Source organism: Lucilia sericata, unplaced genomic scaffold (genome assembly GCF_015586225.1).
Source record: "Lucilia sericata isolate MDLA Ls3-8-SP2 unplaced genomic scaffold, ASM1558622v1 Contig000830F_arrow, whole genome shotgun sequence".
NCBI classification, from domain to species: Eukaryota; Metazoa; Arthropoda; class Insecta; order Diptera; family Calliphoridae; genus Lucilia; species Lucilia sericata.
Genome location: NW_023994822.1, coordinates 59,627 through 77,565, shown reverse-complemented (window position 1 = coordinate 77,565; position 17,939 = coordinate 59,627). Strand labels below are relative to the sequence as shown.

General features: G+C 32.5%; 1 protein-coding gene across 2 annotated transcripts; it reads right to left on the bottom strand.

Annotated features, from left to right (window-relative positions):
• Positions 1-10,051: 10,051 nt before the first annotated feature.
• Positions 10,052-17,728, bottom strand: LOC119608405 (serine/arginine repetitive matrix protein 2). Of its 2 annotated transcripts, XM_037962814.1 has the most exons (7): positions 17,675-17,728; positions 17,241-17,332; positions 16,545-17,168; positions 16,332-16,454; positions 14,989-16,235; positions 12,309-12,434; positions 10,052-12,059 (listed from the first exon to the last, which is right to left on the bottom strand). In XM_037962814.1, exons 1-7 carry the CDS (start codon positions 17,686-17,688, stop codon positions 11,097-11,099), a joined length of 3,189 nt encoding a protein of 1,062 aa, XP_037818742.1. In that variant the 5' UTR covers positions 17,689-17,728; the 3' UTR covers positions 10,052-11,096. The 2 variants fall into 2 exon arrangements, with proteins under 2 accessions (XP_037818742.1, XP_037818741.1); XM_037962813.1 differs by having other exon boundaries at positions 14,989-16,454.
• Positions 17,729-17,939: the final 211 nt, after the last annotated feature.

The following is a 17,939-nucleotide window of genomic DNA, read 5'->3' as shown; positions in this document are numbered from 1 at the left end:
GAAGACATGACGATCATACAGTATGAATACAATGCTAGATTTGCTGATATAAAGAAAGAATAAAAATTGATATTCTCTTAAAACACTAATGGTACAGCAATTGGTCTGAATACAAAGCAATTGATCTGAATACAAAGGTTTTGGTGATATAAAGAAAGAATATTGGATTGGTTTTAAAAATCTATATGATCTTCGAGTCGTAATTTTTGTATGACCCAAACGATTGTTTTAAAGGTTTTCTTAATATTTCTGAAGAATATTATTGTTTAGGATTAGAAAGCATTTTTTGTCACGCCGTCAGGAATTGCATGTTTTCATAGAAAATTTTAATGGAATATTAAAAGTAGTATTAATGTTACTGCCTTAAAGAAAGGATTTTGAGTAAAACTGAAGCAATTTCAGAATAATATTAGCGAAGTAAAGGTGTATAAATCAAGGAAGGAACAATAAACTGTCAAACCCTGATTCAGAGATTCATTTTCATTCAAAGATTGAATAAAGCATGAGGTGCTAAAACATTTAAACTCAAGATAGAAGTTTTAATGAACGGCAAAGGTAGTAAAGGAATTGGACTCAGCGATTCCACAATAAGAGCAATGCTAGATAAATTTATTGATCAGGTTGTGTACGTCGTTGATGGTGACTGCGACACGCTATCTAAAGTTCTTTAATGAAATAGTTTAATCGTATTGCTATAGCATAAAGAGCATATGCATAGTTCTGTTCTAGTTCTCATTGTGAACACAACAGTTTTATTGCGCACTTCTAAGTAAAAAATTAAAAGAAGCCTTCGAGGCAATGTTGTCGATTTTATTTTATTCAAGATTTAAGAACTTGACTTGACTTGAAGGAATTCATGAAAGAGGTTATGAAAACTGTTGGAACAACTCCCAGTAAATGTAAACACATCCAAGTCAGAAATGAAAAAACGAAATTCAATTCGACCTCTCTCGATATACACTTGTTCATTAGTTGATCAAATAAAATAGATTAAACAGAAGGTAAAAAAGTGATTTCAACGATTATCGTATAAACAAATTGGAATAGCAAATGATCAAGAACCGTATTTTGTTCTGAAGACTTTGAATTACTCCCGGAATTTTGGGTTTAGTTGGCTGCAGAAATATTAGATTTACATTAGTTTGAAGTGATTTACAGAGACTATGAAGTGGAAATGTATAACAAAATCTTGAAATTGATTAACAGTTCTTTGCAACATATTGAAGGATCATAAACTTATAAGTGAGTTAATGGTGGAGATATTGGAGTTTAATCTACTTTTTCCTGCAGGACCAAACACTCCATTTTCAGATTTTTTAACTTGTTACCAAGAGACTCAAACTATGATATTGTTATTATCGAATTACATTCTAAAAAGGAACTGGACAAGTTTCATTGACTAGCTGAAATGAAAAGGAGAATCAAGGACGGCCAGAGCAAATTCGAAGTATGACTCTTGCAAAACCATCTTCGTCTGATACTTAAGACAATAAGGAATGAGAGGAGTCAGACTTTTAATGATATTGTCATTCAGCTATTTCACAAACAAAGTGAAGCAAAAAGGATTTGGATATATAGATGAAGTGATCTTCACCAGATAAGATAATAAACAAAATTTAATTTTGAATTTATTTTCCGTTACAATATAAAATCATTTGCGATCATCGAATTTATGATTACGAAAACTATAAAGTTTTAATTGTGATTACAACAATTACGAAGGCGATTGGTTATACATTTTAACACATTTTAAACAGCAAAAAGGATTTCAAAATATAGTTGAAGTAGTCTTCATAGGATTAGATAATTTTAAACAAATTTGTGTTTCCATTACAAAAAATTGTTTGGTTTTATCAATGAACAAAGCATGATCATTAACGATCTTAAAAGATTTAAGGAATTTAGTGATATTAATGACGAATTCTTTATTGGTCTAGATAAGTTATACGCTATTGTGAATTATACATATGTAAGGGGGTTTAAAATGAATACATATAGAGAATTTGTCATAGGTTTAGAGAATATCTTTCGTACGATAATAACGAAACAAGAACGATTATGTTCGAGTCTTTGGTAACACTTACAATAAGTTCGGGATCGAATGAAGACAAAATTCATGAAATCAACGGCAGATATTGGATTCTAAATGAAACGGAAATATCTGTCACACGATAATAGTGAAACAAGAATGATAATATTTATAAATACTGGATTAGTTTGGAAAATTTAAATGTCCTTTTAAGGAAAAACTAATTATAGTACTGGAATACAGTATTGGAAATACATTCCGTAAGATATTTATATATAAAGGAATCAATAATAAAATTGGATTGATTTGGAAAATGTCTATGACCTTCTAAATTATATTCAGGGTCAAGGAAAGGAATCAAGAACGATTATGTTTAAGGATTCGATAATATGCCTAATAAATATTGGATTGGTTGGGAAAGATTCAATGTCCTTCCGGTAATATGCCTAATAAATATTGAATTGGTTTAGCAAGTTTCTATGACCTTCTAAACTATATTCAAGAAGAAGGAAAGGTCTTAGGAACATTGCCCAATAAATATTAGATTTGTTTGGAAAGATGCTATGACCTTCAAAACTATATTCAAGTTCCAGGAAAGGAATCAAGCACGATTATGTTAAAGGATTCGTTAATATGCCTAATATATATAGGATTGGTTTGGAAAATGTATACATCCCTAAAACTATATTCAAGGTAGGATGTGTAACTGGACAAGCTGGTAAAATAGGTATTGATTGCCCGCCTGCTAATACAGTTCTATAACTACAATGGAAGGAGCAGATCTAAAGGCTAATGCCGTTTTTATTCACGTTTGTTCTTCGACTATTTCAAGTTATATCAATACAATCTTTATAAAAAAAAAAAACTCATATCGGTTCTTCAGTCAACGTGACCTCCTTTTGAAATCGGACAGTTTTAGCCAAAGTACGTTATGTACTTTGTTAGATTTAATTCAAGAAGGTGGTTAACAAATCTGGAACTAAATTTAAAAGCAAATACAACGCTTGGCATTAAAAAGGAAAAGCGTGCGGTTTGGCCAACTGTTTCTTTATCAACATGACGTCCATGGGAAATTTTAGAACTTTAGTCCAAGAACTGATATGTTAGCTTCAATTCAAGAAAGCGGTAACCAAATCTGGAACTCATTTTAAAAGCATACCCAATTCTTTGCATAAAATGGAAAAGGGTAAAGTTTGGAAACGCTGTTGTGCTTCCAATAAGAAATACAAACACTTATAAAAAGATTAGAAACTGGAAAAGGGTAAATACCCGTTAAAATGAAGTTAGAATCGACATGATTTCAAACTTAAAGATTGATGGTCGAAGAAATTGAAAAGAAATTTGGCCATGTGTCTGGTGAATATTGGCCGGGACTGGAAAATCGATATGCCGGATAATAACTAAATATTTTTAAAGGCAAAAAAGATTAAGAAAAGATGACAACAAATATCTAAGGCAGCAATTGGACTGAATATAAAACTTGATTTTAATTAAAGAATATTAGATGATTTTAAACTTCAAAATCGATGAGCTAAGAAAATGAAAAGGAATTTGGCGATGTGGCTGGTGAATATTGGTTGGGACTGGAAAGTCTATATGCCCTATAAAAACTAAATATTTTAAAGGCAATCAAAGAAGACATGACGATCATACAGTATGAATACAATGCTAGATTTGCTGATATAAAGAAAGAATAAAAATTGATATTCTCTTAAAACACTAATGGTACAGCAATTGGTCTGAATACAAAGCAATTGATCTGAATACAAAGGTTTTGGTGATATAAAGAAAGAATATTGGATTGGTTTTAAAAATCTATATGATCTTCGAGTCGTAATTTTTGTATGACCCAAACGATTGTTTTAAAGGTTTTCTTAATATTTCTGAAGAATATTATTGTTTAGGATTAGAAAGCATTTTTTGTCACGCCGTCAGGAATTGCATGTTTTCATAGAAAATTTTAATGGAATATTAAAAGTAGTATTAATGTTACTGCCTTAAAGAAAGGATTTTGAGTAAAACTGAAGCAATTTCAGAATAATATTAGCGAAGTAAAGGTGTATAAATCAAGGAAGGAACAATAAACTGTCAAACCCTGATTCAGAGATTCATTTTCATTCAAAGATTGAATAAAGCATGAGGTGCTAAAACATTTAAACTCAAGATAGAAGTTTTAATGAACGGCAAAGGTAGTAAAGGAATTGGACTCAGCGATTCCACAATAAGAGCAATGCTAGATAAATTTATTGATCAGGTTGTGTACGTCGTTGATGGTGACTGCGACACGCTATCTAAAGTTCTTTAATGAAATAGTTTAATCGTATTGCTATAGCATAAAGAGCATATGCATAGTTCTGTTCTAGTTCTCATTGTGAACACAACAGTTTTATTGCGCACTTCTAAGTAAAAAATTAAAAGAAGCCTTCGAGGCAATGTTGTCGATTTTATTTTATTCAAGATTTAAGAACTTGACTTGACTTGAAGGAATTCATGAAAGAGGTTATGAAAACTGTTGGAACAACTCCCAGTAAATGTAAACACATCCAAGTCAGAAATGAAAAAACGAAATTCAATTCGACCTCTCTCGATATACACTTGTTCATTAGTTGATCAAATAAAATAGATTAAACAGAAGGTAAAAAAGTGATTTCAACGATTATCGTATAAACAAATTGGAATAGCAAATGATCAAGAACCGTATTTTGTTCTGAAGACTTTGAATTACTCCCGGAATTTTGGGTTTAGTTGGCTGCAGAAATATTAGATTTACATTAGTTTGAAGTGATTTACAGAGACTATGAAGTGGAAATGTATAACAAAATCTTGAAATTGATTAACAGTTCTTTGCAACATATTGAAGGATCATAAACTTATAAGTGAGTTAATGGTGGAGATATTGGAGTTTAATCTACTTTTTCCTGCAGGACCAAACACTCCATTTTCAGATTTTTTAACTTGTTACCAAGAGACTCAAACTATGATATTGTTATTATCGAATTACATTCTAAAAAGGAACTGGACAAGTTTCATTGACTAGCTGAAATGAAAAGGAGAATCAAGGACGGCCAGAGCAAATTCGAAGTATGACTCTTGCAAAACCATCTTCGTCTGATACTTAAGACAATAAGGAATGAGAGGAGTCAGACTTTTAATGATATTGTCATTCAGCTATTTCACAAACAAAGTGAAGGTAATTGACGTTGATCACAAATTCGATGAATTGAGGAGACAATGGAGCAGTAGGATTGATAAGAAGACTCAGATTTTGATGTTGTTGGAAGAAATACTGATGCATCATCTACTAGCTACAAGGAGAAGGAGAAGACTCAGACTTTCGTTATTGTCTTATGAGTCATTTAGACATTTCAAGAACAGAGTAAAGATAATCGTGATTGATCACAAGCACGCCGACAGAAGGAGATACATGTGCAGTAGATTCATGCAAAAGCGGGAAGACTCCAACGTTGAGTGACACAGATTAATAAAAAGTCTCAGATTTCGAGGTTGTTGGAGGAGTTACTGGTACAGCATCTACTAGCTAAAAGGAGAAGGAGAAGACTCAGACTTTTGTTGTTGTCTTATGAATCATTCAGGCATTTCAAGAACAATGTGAAGTTAATTAAAGTTGCAAAAGTTTCCACGGAAATAGTTTCAAATTTGTCCAAGCAAACTGCGAATCTTGTAAAGTAATCAGGTCGAATTTCAAATTGGATTTCAGAACAAACTAGTTATGTTTCGATGACTAGAAAATAAGGAATGAGAAGACTCAAAGGGAAACCTTAAGTAAGGGCCATGATTCACAGCTAATTCAAAGTTTGATTTGAAGTGTGAGGTTCTAAAGATCGTAAACAGATTTCGATATTGTTAGAGGAGATATTAGTGCAGCAGGTTCTCTAGCAAGTTTCTCCGAGCATAGTTTCAGGTTTGTCAAGAAGAAAATTAAACTGTTAAAGTTAAGGTGGTAGAACTTTTGGACTTAATACTACCTAAAGGAAATGCTGTGGATATATGGAATATTGGAAATATGACAAACCAACACATGTGGTATTTTGTGAACCATTGGCTCTTGCAAATCCCAATTCAACGGATAGTTGAGAGAATAAGGAATGAGAAGATTCAAACTTTTGACGTTATCAAAGGAAACATTCAGCCATTTCAAGAACGAATTGAAACTGATGTAAGAGATAGAGGTGACGCAAATTCTAGCAAAAGTTTCTAAGGAAATTGTTTCAGATTCGCTTGTGTTTCTTAGCTATTCCAACATTGCTTCCCAAGCATTTAAACACTTAATGGGAATTTTATTGCAGGAGAAGATGTATTAAAGGGGCAAATATTAAAGAGACTCCGAAGAAGAAAGAATGAAAAGTTAAAATAATGAATTTATCTTTTAATAAAAGAAATTTAAACAGTTCAAGTTATTCCAGATAGAACATTTGGACTTAAAACTTCCTAGTGGTAGTGATGTGATACCTGGAAGTCAATATGTCTGGCATTTTGTAAAACTAAAAATTTTTAAAATTCACAATTAAAAAATTGTGTTAAAACTTAATTTATAAATAAAATTTTATATTAATTAATTCATATGTTTGTAATATTATAGTTTTTAATTTAATTTCCCACAATTTTGTTTAACAAAATCGTTTTTTTTTTTTAGTTTTATAACTAAACGTTTTAATATTAATTTCTTAAGTTTAATATAATTAAGTACAATTTGTTAATTTTATAAACATAATTTGTTTTAATTTATATATATATATATATATTTTTTTTTTAATATAAACAGACTAAAGCAGACATTTGTTATTTTTTTTTTTTTTTAAGAAAAAAGTCTTTTAAATTTAAGCAGTTTTTACATAAATTTTTTAAATTTATACAAAATACAAGTTTTTTTTTTTTTTTTGTTTAAATTATAACAATTGTTTATTTTTTATTAATTTAGATTATAAATTTATTGAAGTTTTATTTTTAAGTTAAAACAAAAATGCTAAAAATTTCCATTTAAAGCATTTTTAAGAATTTTTGTTATATTTTTTACTTACAGACTAAAAAATATTTATTAGACAAGCTTAAAAGTTAAAGGAAAGGGGTTTGTGGTTAGTAAAGCTTATATACTAAAACTTATTCTAAAAATATATATGACTTAAAAATTATAAAAAAAAATTTAAACTTAAAATTAATAAAAACAAAATTCTTTTTATAAAATTAAAGTTTTAAATGATTTATTGAAATAATTGTGTGTTTATAATTAAAAAAAAATAAAAGTGTTTTAATTTATTAAGCAAGTGCTATTAGCTAAAAACAATACACAATAGCACTAACTTAAATAGAAATAAAAACAATAATTTTTATAAAAAAAAAAAAACAAATAATTTTGTTTTTTGTTTTCAAAAGGGTCAAGTTTGGTTAGGATTAGCAAAACTAAATTTAAAACAAAACCTAAATTTTAAAGTCAAGCATTGTATATAAACTAGGGTCAAGTGTAAATTTACAAATAGTCAAAAAATGTTCAATAAAATTGTTTAAAAATAAAAGTTTTAGTTAAAAAAAATAATAAAACAAAAATACATTTTTCTTGCAAAATCAATAAAAAAGAAGTTTAAATAAAAGTGTTAAAAAAAGAGTTTAAAATAAAATTCATTTAAAAGCAAACAAAAAAAAATAAAAGAAAATTAAAAAAATTCTAAAAAAGAAAATGTGTTTTAAATAGTTGTTGATAAAATACAATTTTGTTTTTTCATTTATTGTAAAGAAATGTTTATATATTATTAAATATTTGTTTTATTGTTTGTCCAGTAAGTGTTTTATTTTTATTATATTTATAAAGGCAAGAAAATATTGTTAAAGAATACTTTGGGGGGAAAGGTTTGTCATTACTTTTAATAACAAATTGTTAAATTAGGTTTCATTTAACTCAATAATGTCATCTTCAATGCTACCAATTTCATTTGGTAGACTTTCGTTTTAATTTTTAATATAAGAGTAAATATTTTCAATAAAAAGTTCACGTACCGCATTTAGAGACTTTAAATTAGAATGTAATAAACTTTTATCTTCAATATCTTTTGGCAACTAGAAAGAAAACAATCATTATTTCTATTAATAAGAATGTACAAATGTACATCTGTAATACCCACAGTTTTCTACAACACCTACAGATAAAGGTTCTTTAGACTGCCTAATGAATGTAGTGTTTTCAAAGCAGAGATCCAGCGATCTAGAAAGCGGAATCATATCGTTCTAGGGTGGTTTGTGACAATTTATGTCGATAGTCAAGCTGCTCTTAGAGCATCTTGTCCTCAATAGCATGTAGAAATGCTCTTGAGGACTTTATGAGACAGTTTACTATTACACTGTAATGAGGTTGCCGACAAACTAGCTAGACTAGGTTTGAACCTTGACATACGAGGAGTGAAACATCCCATCTGTCATTATTATTGGTTCATTTTCGGGAGAATTTGTGTCCTGTGTCTGACCAGTCCTTATGGACAACACAAATATACTTATAGGACTGGATAGACGCAATCTAAAGATTCTGATAGAGATGCTTACGGGACACTGCTTAATCAGGGCCTTTGTCAGTCATGACTATAGACTGATCTATAGTCAAGACTATAGACTGATTTATAGTCATGTCTATAGACTGATCTATAGTCAAGACTATTGACTGATCTAAAGTCAAGACTATAGACTGATCTATACTCAAGGCATTAGCCGGATTTACTTACTGAACTATAAACTGTACTTTAGTTAAGACAATATGTAGACTGATCTATTGACTCATATATAGTCAAAATCATAAACTGATCAACTATTGAATATATAAAAAGTTTTGTAGTCGAGTCTATAGACTGATATATAGTCAAGTCTATAGCCTGATCTATATTCGAAACTATAGACTGATCAATAGTCAGGACTATAGACTGATCTATAATCAAGAATATGGACTGATCAATAGTCAAGACTATAGACTGATCTATAGTCAAGACTAAAGACTAATCTGTGGTCAAGATCAGACTTATCTATGTTGTTAATACTACAACTATAGTTAAGATTGATCTATAGCCAAGCCTATACACTGATTTATAGTCATATCTATAGACTGATCTATAGTCAAGACTATAGACTGATCTGTAGTCCGGACAATAGACTGATCTATAGTCAACACTTTAGTTTAATCAATAGTCAAGACAATAGACTTATCTAGAGTCAAGTCTATCGACTGATCTGTTTTCTGGACTATAGACTGATCTATTGTCGAGACTTTAGACTAATCTATAGTATATACTATAGATTATATCTATAGTAAATAAATCTATGCTATAGACTTATCTATAGTAAAGACTTTAGACTAATCTATAGTCTAGACTATAGACTGGTCTATAGTCAAGACTAGACGTATCTATAGACAAGACTATAGACTGATCTATGGTCAAGACTATAGATTGATCAATAGTCAAGACTATAGACTGATCTATGGTTAAGACTATAGACTGATCTATGGTCAAGACTATAGACTGATCAATAGTCAAGACCATATACGGATCTATAGTCAAGACTATAGACTGATCTATGGTCAAGACTATAGATTGATCTATAGTCAAGACTATAGACTGATCTATGGTCAAGACTATAGACTGATATATGGTCAGTACTATAGATTGATCTATAGTCAAGACCATAGACTGATCTGTAATCAAGACCATAGACTGATCTATAGTCAAGACTGTAGACTGATCTATAGTCAAGTCTATAGACTGATCTATAGACTATTGACTAATGTATAGTCAAGACTATAGACTAATCTATAGTCAAGACTATAGACCAATCTATAGTCAAGACTATAGACTAATCTATAGTCAAGACCATAGTCCGATCTATAGCCAAGACTATAGACTGATTTATAGTCAAGACTATAGAATGATCTGTAATCTGGACTATAGATTGACCTATAGTCAAGACTATAGAATGATCTATAGTCAAGACTATAGAATGATCTATAGTCAAGACTATAGACTGATCTGTAGTCAAGACTATAAACTGATCTGTAGTCAAGACTATAGACTATACTATAGTCTAGACTATAAACTGATCTGTTGTCGAGACTATAGACTCTTCTGTAGTCAAGATTATAGACTGATCTTTTATATTTCTGCTATTAGACTAGTGCTGGAATCCTTTGGCCTTCATTTGTGTGAAATAGAAATCAACTCAAAACCTTTATGCTAAACTTAGTGTACAAAGTGAAATTTTAAAATTGAAAACAACTTTATACAATCTAAAGATTTTAAAATTTCAAAATAATCGTTAAAAAATATTTTAAAAAAATGCAAATCTATTAATAAATAGAACAAGTAAAATAATAAATAGTTAAAAATTCATATTCAAAACGAATCTACGGTGTGAGAAGGGGTCAAAAGTTAAGTACAAGTAAGGCAATATTTGCAGACAGATGTTAATTCCTTTTAAATGGACATTTCTACATTGTATGTTTAGAATATTTTATTGTGTTTAGTTTGAAATTAATATTTAATTGCAAGGGTTTTTTTAACATTTTTCAATATTTTTGAACATTTTCCCACCAAAAATTTCTTTAGCAATATTTTCTTTTACATATTTAGTTTTAGTTTTTAACACAATAATGTGAAAATTTCAGTGTTAAATTTGAATGTCTGCTTAAATAAGAAAAAAATGTTTTTTTGTTATAATAATTTCGTTATATATATTCTTATACAACATTTTGCAAATATTTTTTTATATATAGGATATTGTTAATTTAAAGATATTATATAAAACTTGATATTTTTATAAAAAAGCTTAGTTTGCAATAAACTTTTAGTATTTTATGTTTTTCCAATATTTCAATAAAACGTCTAAGCAGGTAAAGCTTAAACAGCGTTGCAGCAATTTGCATAATAAATTTGTAACAGTTGAACAAGTTTTAAAATAATTAAAAACTATTGTGAGAGAGAGAGAGGGTGGGGGAGGAGGGTGAGGAGAAAAACACATTATCTTAAGAGCAGTAAGAAGAAAGAAATCAATGAAGAAAGTAATCATCAAGTAAAATAATTTAATCGTGCTTTAATACAATCCTTTGGGGTTTACGTTTATTATCGGAATTACCACCAGAGCTTGAGCCAGCTGTTGAGGGTGACTGTTGTCTACTGTTGCGTATATCTAAACGTTCAAAAATAGCTCTACGTGAATTGCTATTACCACCACCATCACCACTACTGCTGGAAGAGCCCATATCACGGCCTCTACTAGTAGTATTTGAAGCAGTCGTTGAACCCGAAGTACTTGAAGAGGTTTTTAAAACGACTCTACGATTGTTAGAACTAAAGCTGGGCTTTGAAGTTCCATGATTGCCACCACCACCACCACCACTAGCACTGTTACCACCCCTGTTATTCATAGCTTTCCTGGCAATATTATGCGACTTAACATTAGGCTCGGGTGAGGGTGTACGTGACTCTAGGCGCTGCTTAGAGGCTATTTCACGAGGAGGTGTGGGTTCTGGCGAAGCTAATAGCATTTCTTCTTCATCTAATAAAAGATCATCTTCATCATAGTCTAGCTGTACTTCATCCTCACTGTGTGAAGACATGCGACGTGAATGCGACTGTGATTGTTGATGAGGTTGAGGTTTTATAGCTGCCACCGTAGCTGAAGATGATGAGGAATCTTTTTTCAATACCGGCTTTATAATTGCAGTATTTTGGCTAATACTATTTGAACCGCCACCTGCACCACGTTCTCCACTCGTTGTATTGTGTGACAAATGATCTGTTAAGGTTTTCTTAGCTTCTGGTAAAATTTTAGCCGTTGGTATGGTTTTTCTTTGTGTTGTTGTGGCTCTACCTTGTGGCTCTTCATTATCATTGTGTTCGGCAGCAGGTCGTTTTTTCAACGAGATAATTTTACGTTCCGCTACTACTTCTTTTAATTTTTGTGAGTTCGGCTGCTGCTGCGTTTGATTTGCCGTTTGTGGAGGTGTGTCATCTTTTTGTTGAGGTCCACCACTACGTTTTTCCTAAGATTTTTGTTGGGGAATTGTTTTTGTATGAATTTGTGTTTCTTTTCTTTTTACTTGGGTTTTTTTTAACGAATTTTATTTCAATATTTTTAAGGAATTAAAATCTAAATTAGTTTTTCACTTAACATAACAGTTCAAGTTTAAAGGATTTTAATTTTTCTTTTTTCTTGTGGGAAATCATGAGGGCAACTTATTTTTTTCCTTTAGAACTAATTCTATGATAATTTATAATATTAAAACACTTACCTCATATTGTTTTTCTTCAGCAGCCCTTCGACGTTTCATTTCTTTGTCACGCATAATTTGTTCGCGTAAAGCTTTTTGTTTTTCAATTTGCAAGCGGTAGGCACGTGTTTCTTCATCTTCCTCAACCTTTAAACAAGTTTTAAGAAAAAAGTTATTTGTATTTGCCTCCAGTCTATTTTATAAATATATAATTTTAGCAAAAATCTAAGTGCATCTCGTTGCTCAACTAAAATTAGACTAATTTTAATACTAAATTCTCTTTTGACTTGCAATTTGTTTAAGCTTTGTGTCTTAAAATGCTGATAAATATTGGCTGTTATTGAACTTTAACGATAGTGTGTCATTTTGAGATTAAAAGTATTACAGCCAATATGCATTTTATACTTGAACAAATAAAAAGAATACATTTGTCGTTGAGTTTTGTTCTAAATATTCTTATTAAATGAGCTTTTGTTAATAAACGAACAGACACTCTTGGTTTCAGATTAAAGGTTTGAAGTTTTGTCTCAATTATGTCCTGGAGTATAGAGCATTTTTTAAAGTGATAGTGAGACTGGATTCTAATGGACATTCTAATTTAAGTACGTGTCTTAAACACGCACCTACAGGAGCTTATACCCCGATGAAAACAAAAATACTTTGAATCAAATAATAGAAGATACAATAGGATTTAGAACATGTTAAAGTCGGAGAGTTCTCGTGAGATCAATTCTATCTCTAAATGTACAACAAGATAGGACTAATCTTGTTCTCCACAGGGAGAAGTACACTAACCACTACTCTGTATTCTCAACATTAACATTCCGCTAATGTGCTGCACAATTGTTGGTTGCATTGTCTGTTGGGAGGCTTGCGAACGAATTAGCTAGATTAGGTTCGAACCTTGATATAGATTACAGGGAATGGATGGAGAAACTACCTATCTGTCACTATTATAGGTTGATGTTCGAGATATTCCCTGACATTAACAACCAGTTCTGGGCCCAAATTACGGCATACGATATCGACCGCAATCTCCATAGAATCTAAATGAAGATTTGGGCCCTGGACTAGTAGAAATGATTACAAAATATATAAGAGGACTTATGGTAAACACTTGATGTAGGACTAATAAGGATTCTAACAGGGCATTGCTCAATTAGGGCCTTTGTCAGTAAGTGGTACAGTAATATACTGAACTCTGAACAGGCTATGCGAAGATGCAGAGGAACTAGAGACGATCGAGGATATAATAAAACTGAATATCTGGTTGAAATGGCAGGGAAATAGATACAATGACGAACTGAGGGAAATTGCGGGACTTAATCCTTGAAATCTACTAGTTTAGTTTAAAAGGGTTGTATTCCATGGTATTCACTCGTAGACCAAAAGGCCCAAGCGAGAATGCAACTTTTTACATTTCAAAACTACCTGACTATCAACATAAACCGTTACTTCCGAGCAGCTACAAATATGTATCTTAATAATATCCACGTATTTCCAGATTGCCAAGATCTCCACTTGAAAAAGCTACATTGGTCCGGAAGTCTATAAAACACTTTTATGTTGCCATCAACCAGATAAACACCGGCCACAGTACCAGATTCCATCTTGGATCCATCAGTAAAGACTGCACACCCCTCAAACAGTACTTCAGACCCAATCCATTCGATCATACTAAGAATCACTACTTAAGTTTCACTCTGAGGTCCAAGGTCGTAGCAAAATGAACAGAAATACCATCCGTACTTCCTTCAATTCCTGTAAGACCTACGAGATAGGTATTCTCGAAATCTAATAGGTTTTAACAGTTTTTTTTTAATGTATTTTATAAGTAGACTCAGATTCTCTCCCATTTCTTTCTTTAGGGAATCTACGCGGTAAATCTTCTGGGCTGAAACCCTAAACTAAACAACGAGTATAATAAAATTTTGTAAATAACAACATTTCTGCATCGGATAACTATATTAGCCAACAGATCTTTAGGGCTGAGTGAGGTGGAATTGGTGGGAACAGTCAAAATGTCAAGGGTTAAGCTCATTTCAATGACAATGTGCATTCTTCTTCATACGATATTCTACAACTACCGTGTTTACTGTATCGTTGAGTAATGCGTTATCAAGTGGATCAATACATAACGTAACCTAACGCCACTGACTTCAACATTTAGTTCTAGCCTTCAGGATTGTGCTGAGAGTAAACCTGAGCATAAAATAACTAGTGCTTTTCACTAGGAGATTCGACAGTTTGATGGCCATTGCTGAAGAAATCAATCCAACAACTAAAGCACGAACACATTATGAATTTGTTGGCAATAATAATAACAGTCCTACTTAGAATTACTCAAACCTAGGCACTGTTTACTATGCTAAACTGGTCATCTCACTAGTAACTATGGCGAAGAATGTTGCAGCGATTACCGCAAAGCCTTAAGCATTCAAATTTAAACAGATTGATCAAAATCAAAAGATTTTGAAACTTCTCCCGGTTTTCGATCATATTTGGAATATAGATTGTCAATTGAAAGACACAGTAACGTCTGTTATAATACATATTACAACTTCTCATCAGTTCAGTTTCTCATCGCCCGATTTTAGTTAATTAAAACAAATACTATTTTAATTTCATAACGTAAACATTCACTGTCAACAATCTGATTAACTTTTTATCATTCAATAAAAAATACTTTAAAAAAACTTACCTCTGATTTATCACGATCATTATTATAACGTCCACCTCTATTGCCACCAAAATTACCACCTCCGCCACGATTACCCGGCGAGGGTGAATTACTACGACGACGTTTTCCATAATTACCACCGCCACTGCCACCTTGATTACGATTCTCATAATCACGATCACGACTATTAGCACGTCTAAAGCGATTAGCGCCCTGGCGATTATTGTTATTATTATAACCACTCATTGGACGATTACGATCTCTGTCACGATCTTCACGATCCCTACTGCTAGCTCTGCCCATGCGTGTATTCTTATCATCATTGGAAGGACGATCACGATCAGCTCTATCACGATCGCGATCACGTTCTCGATCGAAACGATCATTACGATTATTGGGACCACCATTGGGATGCCGTTTGGGTGGTGTATAGCTACGTTCACGAGAAACACTGCGTGGTGAACGTGAACGAGATCGTGAACGACTGCGACTGCGGGAACGTCTTGCGGGGGAAACATCTCTGGCATGACGTCGTTTCTCAATATGTTCACGATTTTTATTAATGAATTCCTCCTGTTGACGCAATAGCTCCTCATCACTCTGTACTCGGGGTACATGTGGATTTATGGCATTCATATATTGGGTTTCTTGTATAAATTTACTAGTAGCTGCTTCAACACCCCCCTTAAAATTAGGATTAATAAGAACTTTACGTGGAGCTAGCGCAGGAGCAGCAGCAGGCATTTGACCAGCTGGAGGTTGATTTGAGACAGGAGGTGTTTGACCGGTTACGGAAGGTGCCCCGGGAGGTGGTTGTGGTCCCGGACCAGCTTGTGGCCTTATCTGATGGGGAGGAGCATTAATAAAATTACCCTGGTTAGGCATAGCATGAGGTGGTAAAGCTTGTAAGGGAGGTCTTTGCATGCGCATGCCGGGACGCATACCAGGCGGTAAACCCATAGGACCTTCTGGTCTAAAAACATTACGTGGGCCCCCAAATTGATGCTGGCTAAAGCCGCCCGGTCCCTGGCCACCATTATAATCATGCGGCACTTGTGAATACATGCCGGAGGAATTAGGATGACGAAAACCTGCCATGGGACCTGGACGAAAACCAAATGGATGCCGTGGCCTGTGATGAGGATTATTTGGGTCATGATTTGGTCCTGCCATAGGTCCGTGAGGTGTATTCTGTAGGGAATTGGGTGGAGGTTGTGGTGCAAAAGGATTTGTGTTAGGTTGTTGATTTGGTGGTGGAAATGGTTGACCTGGAATAAGAGGATTGGTATTGGGATGTGTTAGTGTAACTGTTGCTAAACCGCCCAAATGTGTAAAGGGCGATGGTGCTAGCAAGGATATATTACCATGAGGAGGGAAACGTAACAGGGGACGTTGGAAAGGAGGAGCAGGACCTCGTAGAGGGTGGCCACGTATTAGCGGAGCACCATTTCTTTTTTGATGATAAACATAACGATTTACAGATTTTTCTAAAAAAAGATAATTTAAAACGTAAATGCCAATATTTCCTAAACTTTTTACGAGTTCGGCCGAAAAGCTGGCCAAAAAAGTTCAATTACCTGGCGAATGTTCATTGCCGTGATCAAAGGTTTCTCGTTCACTTGTAGTTTTTATATTTGTACGTTCTTCACGTTCTTCCTCATAGTCTTCACGAGGATCTGATACATCACCATGACTCATGGTAACACTTGCACTTTCCTGAGAACTTTGTATTACCGAAGAGCCACAAGAATCATTTGTTAAACTTGCAGCAGAATTTGAAATATTTGACGCTTGATCCAATTCCATTTCTTTGCTAGAATTGCTTAAATTTTCCACAGATGCTGTAGTAGCAATTACTGTACTAGTATTTGTTTCCACATTATTACTAGTTGTGTTATTTGTTTGTTCAGCTGGAGCTTTAAATTCTTGTGTAATTGTAGATGAGGATGCTGCTGCTGCAGTCTCTTGCTTTGTAATTTGTGTTTGTTGTTGTTGTTCCTTAGCGGAACTTTCTTGTACTTTATTAACTTCATTTTTTGTATTTTCTGTCTGGCTGGTTTTAGCTGTTTCAATTGTTTTTTGTTCTGCGACGACTTGTTTTGTTGCTTTTTTAGGTTTATCTTTAATTTGCGTTTTGACCCATTCCTCAGCTTCAGATTTTAATTTTTGTTTTTCTTCCTTAGAAACATCTTTTTCTAAATCTATAGAAACACAAACACACAATAATTAGTATTTCACGAACAAAACGTTTATAGCACACTACAACCACTTACCATCATCTGAAAGCAATAGTTCATCTTCATCAGCTCCTATCAAGACCTGATCATCTATAACATCTCCTATATCATAATTTAATAAGTCATCACTGTAATTATAATAAAAACAAATTAACAAAATTAACATTAGTTTGCATTTTGCACATTATGCTAAATTGTAAAAGAAAATTTCCAATATTTTTCTTCACTTGACACGCAGCTGTCGTAAATTGTTGACCCCCTCTTCTTGCGCTTCCCCTTTTAAGAATTACAATGAAAATTTTTTCCACAATTTTAAACGCATATAACTCGAAAAATGTCTTAAAATTATCTTATGTTTTATATAAATCTTGTAAAGCACTTTGTGTTTAACATTTTGTTTAGTAATTTAATTGAAATAATTAACTTTTATTATTAATAAAATAAATAATAAAAATTTTTACTACACTCACTTTAAGTCAGACATTTTGATAATACAGCATTTTTACAGAGATCTGCGCCGACAAACATGAACGGCGTTCAAAACTAATAATTTCGGCGTCGGTTTAAAATCGGCTATAAGCCGGCTAAGTTTTCAGTTGTGTTTTTAAAATTTTCAAAGATTTTATATAAAAATCAATCAAGTTTGAACAGATCATAGTGTTATTAATAATTAGATCCACTTAGATATTAAGGTACTTTTTTTCATAAACATTTGTTTCTATTTATTGGCTTATG

Bases quoted from the DNA above. Each gene is read 5' to 3' on its own strand.
- LOC119608405 (XM_037962813.1), bottom strand. The intron at 16,455-16,544 runs GTAATTGAACTT...ATCTTTTTTTAG, and splicing joins CGGCAATGAACATTCGCCAG to AAAAATCTGTAAATCGTTAT. The intron at 12,435-14,988 runs GTAAGTTTTTTT...ACTTGTTTAAAG, and splicing joins ATGATCGTGATAAATCAGAG to GTTGAGGAAGATGAAGAAAC.